The 12,165-nt window shown below is 31.0% G+C and overlaps 1 protein-coding gene across 5 annotated transcripts in view; it reads left to right on the forward strand.

The window, feature by feature from the left end:
• Nucleotides 1-12,165, forward strand: part of Pcdh9 (protocadherin 9) — an 843,321-nt gene that overhangs the window by 299,452 nt on the left and 531,704 nt on the right. For 2 of the 5 annotated variants that reach the window (XM_028756549.1, XM_028756547.1), the window contains exon 3: nt 4,971-5,072. The exons of the other annotated variants lie outside the window; for them this stretch is intronic. In XM_028756549.1, coding sequence (XP_028612382.1) covers nt 4,971-5,072 — 102 coding nt within the window. The remainder of the gene's footprint in view (nt 1-4,970; nt 5,073-12,165) is intronic. 5 annotated transcript variants of the gene reach the window in all.

Raw genomic sequence — 12,165 nt, forward strand, 5'->3', positions numbered from 1 at the left:
GGATACCTTATTATCATAAGGAGAAATTGCAAATTCTGCTGGACATGGCATTATAAACTGAGAGGAAGTTTGACTGGGCTATCTGACCTCCTCCTATAGGACAAAGTTTGGGGTATAGGGCTAAGTGCACTAGAAAATACAGGCACTAGAAAATGGGAAGGAATACTACTCCTGCTGATCTCAGAACAGGATTTTTGGGGTTTGGACACCTCTCGACACCACACTTGTTCCAGGCCTGCTCCTTCTGGTCCCACAGAGCCCTGGTCCTATATCTTCTTGAATTAAAATGAGGAAGATAACATTCAAAAGAATAGCTGAAGAACCTTAAGAAGCAGCAACAGCAAGGTCACTGAGTGACTTAAAAAATAATTACCAAAAAAGAGAAGGTTAAGGAATTTTTTAAGTAAATGAAGCCCATTAAAAAAAAAAGTCACAGAGAAAATTCAGTGGGAGTGCAGAGTTGTGGAGTTCAATCTCAAAGAATACATCTACAAAATACTCCCAAGTCTAAAGCTCAAGGTGCATTTTGGAAGATGGAACAGAAAGATATTTTAAGAATTAGAGGATCAAGGAATTTTCTCTGTAAAAGCATTTTTTTCTAATAATTTCAGAGGCTCATCATGACTGCCCTAACATGAGCTGCACATGAAAGATACCAATGAGCATGTCAACACGGTTGGGAAAAGTCCACAAGGCCTCAGTTCTACAGAGAAACTAACAGCAACAAAGGAATCTTGAGAGTAGGAGCAATATATTTACCAAAATAAGAAGATACTATTTAGTTATCCAGTAAAAATCAGCCTTGAAAAAATACATACAAGTAACATTATACTGACTGTGCAGCTTGTATTTATGAACTTAGTGATGTGTTGTGCATGTTTCTGTGTGTGTGTGTGTGTGTGTGTGTGCGTGTGTGTGTGTGTAAGAACAATTAGTAAGCAAAAGAGGCTATGAACTTACAAGAGAGTACAAAGAGGTTTGGGAAGAAGGGAAAGTGTATTTTTTTCAACACACTAATAAAAAAATATTTAGAAAAATAAAAACTGCAACTTTGTTTAAAATGTATTCCACTCCCTTCAAAAAACAATTGTCGCCCTCCAGGCAAAATCAGAAAGGATTTTGTGCATACATGACATTACTTTTGAAGACAGACATTTTGGTAGATTCCTTACCTTCGCTACTATGAATAGTGCACTGAAAAAAATAGTCTCTGACGAAGAGCTAGGACCACATCCTTTCTTATATTTTCCAATATGAAACCATTATGAAGAGAAGGTTTTGAAAGTGGGCAATGGAAGAGTGAAGAGGTAGAGTTGGTGTCTTATAAGACATCAGGGAGAAATGTGGCCCTGTTACGTAGTTTACTAACAACTTAGAGTTGACCCTTGAATTACTAATGTAACTATTTGGGTGGTTTTGGTAGGAAAGTTTAGTGAAAATGAGATGATAAGTCCAGTACCAGTGTGCTGTGTTATGTATAGATAAAGAGGAGTTGGTGTCAACAAATATAAATACTTTTTAACGTTGATGTTCTGGGTGTATCTGTATATGAACATAATGCTTTTCATTAACTTCTAGAAACTTTACATCAAAAACTTTCAAGGATGTGTTATACTTTTCTCTGACAGCATTCTTTGGTTTGTTACAATGGGTAGGCATGGCATATTCACTGAGAGGTTTTAACAAAAACATGTTATTTGAGGAAAATGTGGCACAAAACCTAAAGCTTGTTCCTCTATAGTAATTGTAAGGGATTTTTAACAGTGCCATTAATTTTCATCAAAGAATCTTGATTTTGTATGAAAGTAGAAGGAGGAACACAATAATAGAGGGCACATACCTGCTACACTAGAGCGAAGTGTAAAAGTAACAAACTCCCTTTTAACAAACCAAGTAACCGGTTTTTATTTATGGCTATGTGACTTTTTATAAACCTTTTGTTGCTTTTCAACTATTGATTTTTTTCTCTTGATATCATGACTATGAAGTGCTTTCTTTGAATTTGTACCCAAATTGAAAGAGCTTAAGTACCTGCTTGAGTAGCAAGTTTGAGTAGGCTTTTCTATAGGCAGTGAATAGCCATATTCTCTGGAAGTACAATGAGTGATTGTGGAAAGCAAGTTTAATCCTCATATTTAAATACAGGCTATCAATCATAAGTATTGGAAAAATATTGAAGGTTTTAAGGTATAAAACAAATGTAGTTACAGTGATTTACAATGAATAAAATTGTTATTGAGTTCACATCTCAAATTTTATTTCCATATATATTTTATAAGAGTAAATCTGATTTAAAATATGACTATCAGCCATTGTTTTAATATAGTAATTCATATTGATTTGGATAAATAGAATAATTTTTTGAAATAAAACTAGAAAGATTTAAAATATGTTTTTATTTTTGGCTGCAGTTTTGAAGAAAAAACATGCAAGACACATATTGATTAAATTATTTCCACCACCACCCCAAATTTCTTTTTCTTTCTTTCTTTTTGTTCTTTTTTTTTTTTTTTTTTGGTTTTTTGAGGCAGAGTTTCTCTGTGTAGCCCTGGATGTCCTGGAATTCACTCTATAGACCAGACCGGCCTTGAACTCAGAAATCTGCCTGCCTCTGCCTCCCAAGTGCTGGGATTGAAGAAGTGTGCCACCACTGCCCAGCCCAAACTTTAGTTCTAATATTTGGCTATTTGTGATATTTTATTTCAAAATAAGTTTATTATATATGTTTTTCTTTATAGGTCTGATCCCTATATTTAATTTCCAAAGGAATTTTCCACTCTGAAAATGACAAATTAAAAACAATGAGGAAGTCACTATGATTGAAAATTTCTTCTGATGTTCACACTGTTTTACAAAAGGAGGCCCTTCCATGAGACACCTAAGCTTATGAGCACAAACCTATTGAAATGAGAGAATTTATAACTGTATAACTCATCAGTTGCAACTGAACTCAGGTTGTTTGTGGTTTATATCTGTTATGGTGTGTAGTAGGATACAGAAATTCGTGCCCAAAAGTCCATACATTTCTTAGTAAAAATCCTATCCTGGGCAATCTTTTTTTATACTGAGTTCAGTTCTATAACTTGTCATTCCTGATTCTACCATTAAATTGAATGTACTTCTATTCATCTTCAAATTAAACTCCACATTCTTTATATGTAATTTGGTATAAGTACTCATGAATTTTCAAAATACATCTCTTCAAAACATTTACTGTAGACTCTTATACCTTTAATGAACACTAATGTAGTCATTCTCATCTGCATATCTCTCAAAGCTCTGCCTATAGAGTCAACCCAAAGGTTTGGTTTTGGTCTTATACTGATTAGTATTACATCCACCTTATACAAACTAGAGTCATGTGAGAAGAGGAACCCTTAAATGAGAAATCTCGTCCAGACAGTCTTTGAGCAAGTCGTTGGGGCATACATTTACATGCCTTGAGACAGCATGCACATAGTAAATGACTTTCTACTGAATAAATGAACAAATGAGCAAAGCAATGTGGGTGAATGTCATAATTCAGCATCGTCTCCTAAAAGTCCTTAATTCAGTAACTCCAATCTCTCTCTGTAATGTGAGTTCTGAATGAACTGGTATAAACCAGAACTAGGTCACTGGTGCTTTTTAAAAGTTCTCCAGAATTCTCTAATACATTGTGAACATAAGAACAACTGGTGAGCCGCAAAGATTTACGAAATGTTTCTTTCGGGAAAAACTACATAATACACGAGATGTTTAAGTAGATTAATCAACATGAATATATGCAGGAAGGCTAGGTATAGAAAATGATTAAAATGGCTAGGATGATTACAGTTTATCAAAACATATTTAAAGGTATAGTTTATTTTTATTGTTTTACAAAACAAAGGAGCTTTTGTAAAGAAAGATCTTCAGAGTTAAGGACATTTTAAGAGTATTCAGTGAATTGATTTGGACAAGATGGCATTTTAGGTATTATACATAAAGTTTAGTTAGCTGAGTTCTCAACAGAAGTTCAAAGTGTCAATCAGAGTTTGTTTCAATTACCCATTTAGAACTCTTATAGAGATGAGGTCTTATAAAAACCGATATGAAATTTTATTTATATATATATATATATATATGTGTGTGTGTGTGTATATATATACATATATATGTATATATATGTATATATATATGTGTGTGTGTGTGTGTATGTGTGTGTATGTGTATGTATATATGATATGTATATATGTATAAATTATATATGTATGTGTGTATATATATATATACCATGAAATGAGTTATTCTATACTGAAAGGCTTATCATATGACTGTACTTAAAATCTTTCTTAATGTTATGTTTCTCTTTACAACAAAGTCAAATTAGATAATTGTTATCAGGAAAAGTCGTTATCACTCATGAAAATATTTTTGAATACAAAAAGTTTTTTGATCTGAGAGTGAATGATGACTCTTCCCAGTGGTACATAATGTCTTTTATTAAATTAAAGATTATAGAAATTTTAATGCTAGGCTTAACAAATGGCCAAATAGCAATATTCACAGATAGCCTTGCCCTGAGTAAGAAGAAACTTAAAATACGAACAAAGAAAAAAAAAGGAAATGAATGATGTCTTCTGTGTACAAAAACATCTCCTGTGAGGAATGTGGGAAGTACTCATCTTAAATATATTTATAGTGAAAAGTTTACATACAATTTAATATCTGAAGTTCTATAAATTGATCAATTTATAAGAATATTACAGGTTATTTTTTAAATAACATCTTCTGTGGTAGGAAAAGTGAACTAATACATTTAAATCACTAAATACTGATATTATTTCCACATCAATGCTTTGCCATCTTTCTGTGCATGCTATCTGAGTCTGGATCCTGCTTAGCTAAAAGTTCATTCCATCCATAGGGTCACAGAAAACAGCTTTGACTCTCAATGGACACTCAACATGTAGAGTAGTTTGTCACAATTATTTGGTAATCTCTTTCAGTGTAACTCCCACAGCAAAAATGACAATATTCCTGTCACACATCAGAAATGCCCCAGCTCTGCCGGTTTCCACATTCGAGAGAATGAAGCAAGTCATTCTGAGGTATGATTACGTCTGTAGAGTCACTGTTCATATGGGACATTATTATCTTTTCTAGACTTTAAATATACTGTACTGACTGTTACAGATGTTTTTGGGTTTCTGGTTTCTTTTTATGATTGAATATTCCTACTAGTGCTTTAATATAGCTGAAAGTAAATAAGATGAAAGTGTTCATGGACCACATCCCTCGATTAATGATAGAATCACTGTAAATTTATCACAATACTTATAACACTGGATACAAATTTCACCTTTATCTACTTTTGCAAAAATATAATCAATGACTTTGCTTTGGAATTTGGGAGAAATATGCTAATTCTCAATTCATTTTTCTTATTTGAACACAAAAAATATGCCTATGAAAAAGATTTGCATTTTTCAAACAATAGTACCAAAGATAGTCTTACTCAAGATATGCTAGTTAAACTGTAAGAAATTTTTAATAGTAGCTTTATTATAAAACAATATTTACCCAAATTTAACTAACTTGTACAATTTAAATTAATATATAAAAATCTTAGTTTTTAAAATGTTATTTGTCCAACATAAAATTTAGAAACTCCATATACTTACTTTTATGTAATATTAGGAAATTTAATACATTATGTCTTATGGTACTGTGTCCATAGTCAGAAAAGTTTTCTTCTTAATTCTGTTTTTGCTTTTGTGTGTGTGTGTGTGTGTGTGTGTGTGTGTGTGTGTTTAGGAACACACATTATTTTTTATCTTAAGCATTTTAAATTTTAAAAATTTAACCAAATTATAATTATATAATCTCTCCCACCTACCCCAATTCCAGCACAGATACCTCACAAGTATAGGCTTTGTTTTTTAATTATATACAAACACACATACACACACATATACATATATAAATACATATATATATATAAATGTATATACATATTCATACATATATATATATTGATAATGTTATGTATTCTCACATTGGTATATAATAAAAAAGAATTAATATTTTAAAGAAATAATGTACCAGTTAAATTTTATTTTGAGAAATATTTTACATTTCACTTACTTTCTGCAGCCAAAGAGATAATGTATTTTTAGTTTAATTTGTCAAGAACTGATATTTTTAATCAACTCCTAAAATTATGAAAGATGTACACAGTTGTTGCAAGACTCTTTTTGCAACAGTTTGATCATTTTCCTGTAAAAAAAAATATATCATACTGTAAGCCTCTGTAACATCATAAGTTGATAACAGAAATGCAAAACCTAAATTATTTAGAAAATAATAATTAATTGAAGTCATAAAATGTTAAAGTAATATTTAGGTTTTATTAGCCTCCAATTCTCTTTGACACATTTTTCTTCTTACTTTTTGAGGAAGTCTAAATATTTACAATCTTCTACCTCAAAAAAATATGTTGTAGTGTGTTTGTGTGGTATGTGTGTATGTGTCTGTGTGTGGTTGCTCTTCAAAGTTTCAAGCAAATTAGACTCTGAAAAATTCAATCATACGCATATTTTGTTTTCATGATCACTACATATACTAGTTAATAATTAATATTAGCTGATCCCTCTCTAATTACTAAAAATAATAACACAATAATATTATTATGATAGGGAAAATTTTCAATCATAAAGATGTAAATAATTAAAAAGCTGGCATTTTAAGAAAATATAAAAGTAAGGATAATCCATGTGTTTGCATTTTTATAACATTTTACATTTGTGTTTTTTAATAATAAGCCAATAAATCTTATATATTCCTTGATGATTGTTGGCTAGAGAAATTGTTTCCTGAAGAATTTCTTATCCTTTTAGATACTTTAAGAGATAAAAATAATTTTACTCTTAGATGTGTTATAGACAGTAGTTATGAGATTTATTGGTTTCTAGAGAAATGAGGAAAAATTATACACAGATATGCTTTTGATGTATATCATTAATTCAATAATTAAAGTACTGGAAAATAATTTTACTTTACCTTTTTAGAAATCATAGATGTAAATAATTTTTGGAAAAGCATTTTGTCACATATTTTCATTTGACCGTTATTGCACAAATTAATTATAATGTGAACAATTTTGAACATAGTCATTTCAAGATCTTTTCAATTGATTCTATGATACTAAATATGAATAAAATCAACCATGTATGCATGCTTTTGTAGGTTATGCTTTGTATCACAGGCTGTCTCTAGCATGTCATATGTATATTCTTTCATCATTTCTATATGCCTATCATAAGTTTAGATTTATTTTGTAACACAAATTGGATGTCATTTGTCTAAAACTTAGAAGACATTGATTTGTGTGGGTAGAAAGGTATGAGCATCTAGTAATAGCTAAAGAAGATGTATGACTTTGATTAAAATACATTATACATAATTATCAAAATATCAATCATGATATATACATTATATAATTATCAAAATATCAATCATGATATATACATTATAGTAGATACATTATAGTAGATATATAAATTATAGTACATCTAATATCTTAAATGCATTTTTTATTAAAAACAAAAGTTTAAGGTCTGATATTTCTTATGAAATATGAAGCAATAACTTTGTTATATTGAGAGTTCTAGAAAGCTATCTGGGTGATACATATTCAGTTTAATTATTCATCATATATGGATCAATTATAAAGTTGCTCATTTTAATAATCCAGTTCCTGAAAAGTAATTAGTAAAGTGTTAATAGGTTTTAAGATCTAAAAAGTAAAGATGATTATAACCTACAGCATAATTCTCTAGAATATTCTATTAATTTATAATATATGTAAAATCTTATAAGTATACATTCCAAATATAAATTTTCAGAATTAATTTTTCTTTATTTTCATTTATAAATTTAAAAGAAATATTCTGATTTAATAGGCTGATATGCAGCTTATAGGACTAACTTGATTATGTCACATTCTGGGCAACTAATATTGATTAATCTAGATTAAGTTATTAAGTTTATATTATGGCGTTTGAAACAAAGTAAAACCAAGACTGGTATGATCAGTCAGGCTTTAAGCATCATGAAATATCATCCTTAAACTATATCTTACCTAGAGATAATTATTAATCATTTACAAATAAATGCTAATATCAAGTGTTGAGATACTTTAGTCCATGACACTACTCTAAGTATTTTGTATTCATTACATCAATTCTCCTAATCTATCATTGAATATAAAACATGTTATAATTGCATGCATTGCTGGCTTAAAACTGCAGTCAATTAAACTCGATAAATACTTATTTGCAATTTTGAATATTCATCCTTAATTCAGGTTTCTTGATATTATTGAGATATTGATTTTTAATTCTTACACAATTCACTTTGTGGAAGGAAAAACCGAGACAATGAATGATGTTAGCTGTTTTGTTTATAGCCACACATTATCACATTGAGAAAAACACAACCATGTCTGTATCCAGAAACTATACAGTTAATGGGAAATGCTTGAATACCAAAAATCAAAACAAAAGCTTCATAGACTGTTTTAGGGTCCATGGGCAAATACTAAAATTTAACAAAACTAAGTGATTTCATAGTCACAACGTGAGGAAAGAAGAGATGGGTTAGCCTAACCTGGTCATGATACTAGAAAATGGTAGCATAAATTTTGCTTATGCCCTAAGATTTCTGATCTTGGAGTAATATAATGATTCCACCTTAAAAGTGCACAAAAGTCATTTTCCAAGCAAATGTAAAAAAAAAATCATACTTGAAATTCTTTCTTAAATTAGAGTTCAAATGAGGTGCAGAAGTGAAACTGTCATGTTAAAGCTTTTGTTTTTATCTCTTCCTACCATATCCTCTGTAACAGAATAGACAAAGTCCCATAGTGGTTAAAATAGAAACACAGAAATGGAAAAGCATGCATTATGTTGTACCATTTATGCCTATCACCTTACTCAACATCTTTGATCCATAAATTCAGCTGCCACCTCCCTTCTCTGATACCAAATTTCCCAGAGCCATGAAACTGCACAGGATACAGACAGATAGATATTTTGGGTTTTATATTCAATTGGCATGGAAATGTCTCACAGTTATAGGAATTCATACATATTTTCACACACACACACAGACACATACACACACACACATACACACACACACATACACACACACACACACACACACAGAGGGGGGAGATGGGGGAGGTGAGAATTCCTATCAGTGTGAGTATCTCTTCACTGTTACTTTGGCTACCGTTCTTAGAAAATGGTCTAATATTCAATACATGAAATTTTCAGCTATGATTTTTTTGTAGGGATAAAACCTAATATTAATGTTAGATGGAAATTTTAGCTTTAAGACTTTGTAAGACTGGTGTAAGGACTTATAAATTAGTGTGAATTTTAGCTGCCAGACCTTGGAAATGTGGCAGTTATTGCGAGTATGAAATTCATAGGTGCAGATTGCTGGTTAAGATATCCTAGGGTGGGCAAACTGCAGCAAACTACCACAGCAAATAGACAAAACATTTTGATAGGGGAAAATGTTGACCTTTTATTTAAAATCATAACACAGATTTTTGGTGGATTTATAAATAAATAGGAATTATCACTTTTGAGGAGTTATCAGCTTTGGAAAATAATGTGATAGAAATACTTAATAGAGTAAAAAATGTGTTATATAGTGAGCAAGAGGAACATTTGGGAAAAAAGTGAACTATATTAAATTACTACCTATAATAAGTGTCATAGACTTTTAAATATTAACTTTGTAGACGTTATGTGATGTGCAAAGTATAATTTTTCCTCATTTAAAATACTCTATGGTACACCTTGTGCCTAGGTCACAAGCAACTGATACAGAGATGCTTGCAGAATTCTGTAACCGAGCGAGTGCAATAAAGGAAAGCATCAGTCACTTGTGCTTTCAAATGTTAAAAAAAATAAAAAGTGAAAGGTAAATTCCAGAACTCGAGTCACTTATATTCTCTCGTTTTGTTTGGGCATTCTGATTTTTTTTTATAAATATGTACTTATACAAATAGGACTCAGCATGTCATTTTTGTTTTCTCTTTTGGTATATGAGTATATTTATTAGGTGTAAATTTTCCTTTTTGTATTTCTTATCCATGGAGAAGATGTTGAGCGATTTCTTTAGAGGATGAGGAACAAATTATCCATCATCTCCACTTTGTCCTTTTCTATAATCATTCTCTCAACAAACGATGATTCATAAATGATTCCTTTTTGTTCTTTTGCTCCTTCCTTCCCTTTTCACTTCTCATTAATTTAGGGGAATATTGGCTATGGTAAGTTATAGTTATGCTACAATAACTATATAATAGATATTATAGCACAAGAAGGTGGACAGCTGTATATTACTGTGTAAACAATGTTGAAAGGTTAGAAGCTCAAGATGTATAATAAAAGCAATCCAGAAATTTTAGCACAGTTCGTGGAGAATACATTGTTTCTCTTTTTCTTTTTGAGAAAGACAGTGATTTTAGCTCAGGTCTCTATCATGACTTATATTACAAATCTTCAGTCTGACTAAGAACATACAAACAGATCACTATCAGACTATTTTTAGTTAATATATAAATGTTTGTAAAATTTATCTGCATGTTATCAATATAAGCACAAAATCTTTAATTATAAAGGATGATCATCTTATTTGTTTTCAATGTGAATTTAGGATAATTGGCTTAACAATGTCAAAACATATAACAGGAAATTTAAGTATTCGTGTGCATGCATACATTTCTGCAACTAGATTTGGCTCATTGAAGGAATTGAATAATTTTATATCCACTATTCATCTGTTACATAGTTACATCTTCATCTACTGAGATATTTGGTATATATGATAATTAATAGTGCCTTCAAAAAGGGAATAGACAACAATATTTTTTTCAGTGCTAAATAAGAGTTCTCAAAATATTTTGTAGCTTTAAGAATTTTTTCAATAGAATTTCATGAGAGTTTTTGTTCAGGTGACTCTCTTATATTCCACAGACACATGTAAATAAGTGGGCATTTCGATTTCCCACGAATTCAGTAATTTTCCAATTGTTCAAGTCTGTATAGATTGGCCATCACCTTCTTTCACTTCCTATTCAACACATTGTGCCATTTCTTGCTTCACCACAGAGTGAGTGTGCTCGATAGTATTTTTAGGAAGAGCCATATTTGACAGATCTCCTGATGGTGTCAGTAGTGGTCACAGCCTTGATGGACAGCATCAAACCTTGAGGTGGCCTAGTCCCTGCTAATTAGTTGTTTGAAGTCACTCTGTGTGCCACAGGCAGAGACTTATCAGACAAAGACATCTTTACCAGTCAAAATGATACAGCTCCTTTGGAGAGACTGGTGTACACATAGCGCCCTTCAAGCAGGTGACAACCACAGTGCCTTTTACTAAAGCATCTCGAAGATGTAATGAAACAACCAAAACAGAATTTTCCCCAAAATAAATAAGATCTAAACCCATATCTCTTGTGTGAACATAGAAACCACATATCAAAATAAATATAAATACTACCATACAGTGAGCATGGAATGTAGACCTCACTGCTTCATGAATACTTATTATCTGAATGAAGTTGCATGTCGTTGTGATTAATGCAGCCCAAGCATTTGCTTTTGGAATTAACTCTGATGTGCAAAGTTCTCAGAAAAGGCAATGCATGTACATTTACAGTGACTGGAAATCTTTTGAACACCTGGAGAACACACTGTAAAACACAATGTTTTGTGTAATATCTCATAGAGGAGTTGAAATCATCAATCTGTATATTAGGAGAGCATAGAAATGAGAAAAAGGTAGCAGTAATGTATATTTAAAAAAGTGTATGTGCATTGACTTAGAATCAATGACACTCTTTTTCCATCCGTGTGATGCCTGGGATTCTCTCTTTGACCATAATTTAAATTCATATTTCTTAACAAATTAATCATATATTTTCCATGTCGCCAAAGCTTTATATTATGAACAGTTTCAAACTAATCAGTAAATGTTTCAATGATGTAATCAATACTTTATAAGACAAATATTATGATACTTGCATATTACCATAAATGTTCATGAAACTTTAATAGTGAAAGATACTTTAAACTTGAACTAGGTTTTTAGATATTTAAAATAGCATTCATATTCTTATAA

This window comes from Grammomys surdaster, unplaced genomic scaffold, assembly GCF_004785775.1.
Source record: "Grammomys surdaster isolate TR1022 unplaced genomic scaffold, NIH_TR_1.0 126124, whole genome shotgun sequence".
Lineage (NCBI taxonomy): Eukaryota > Metazoa > Chordata > Mammalia > Rodentia > Muridae > Grammomys > Grammomys surdaster.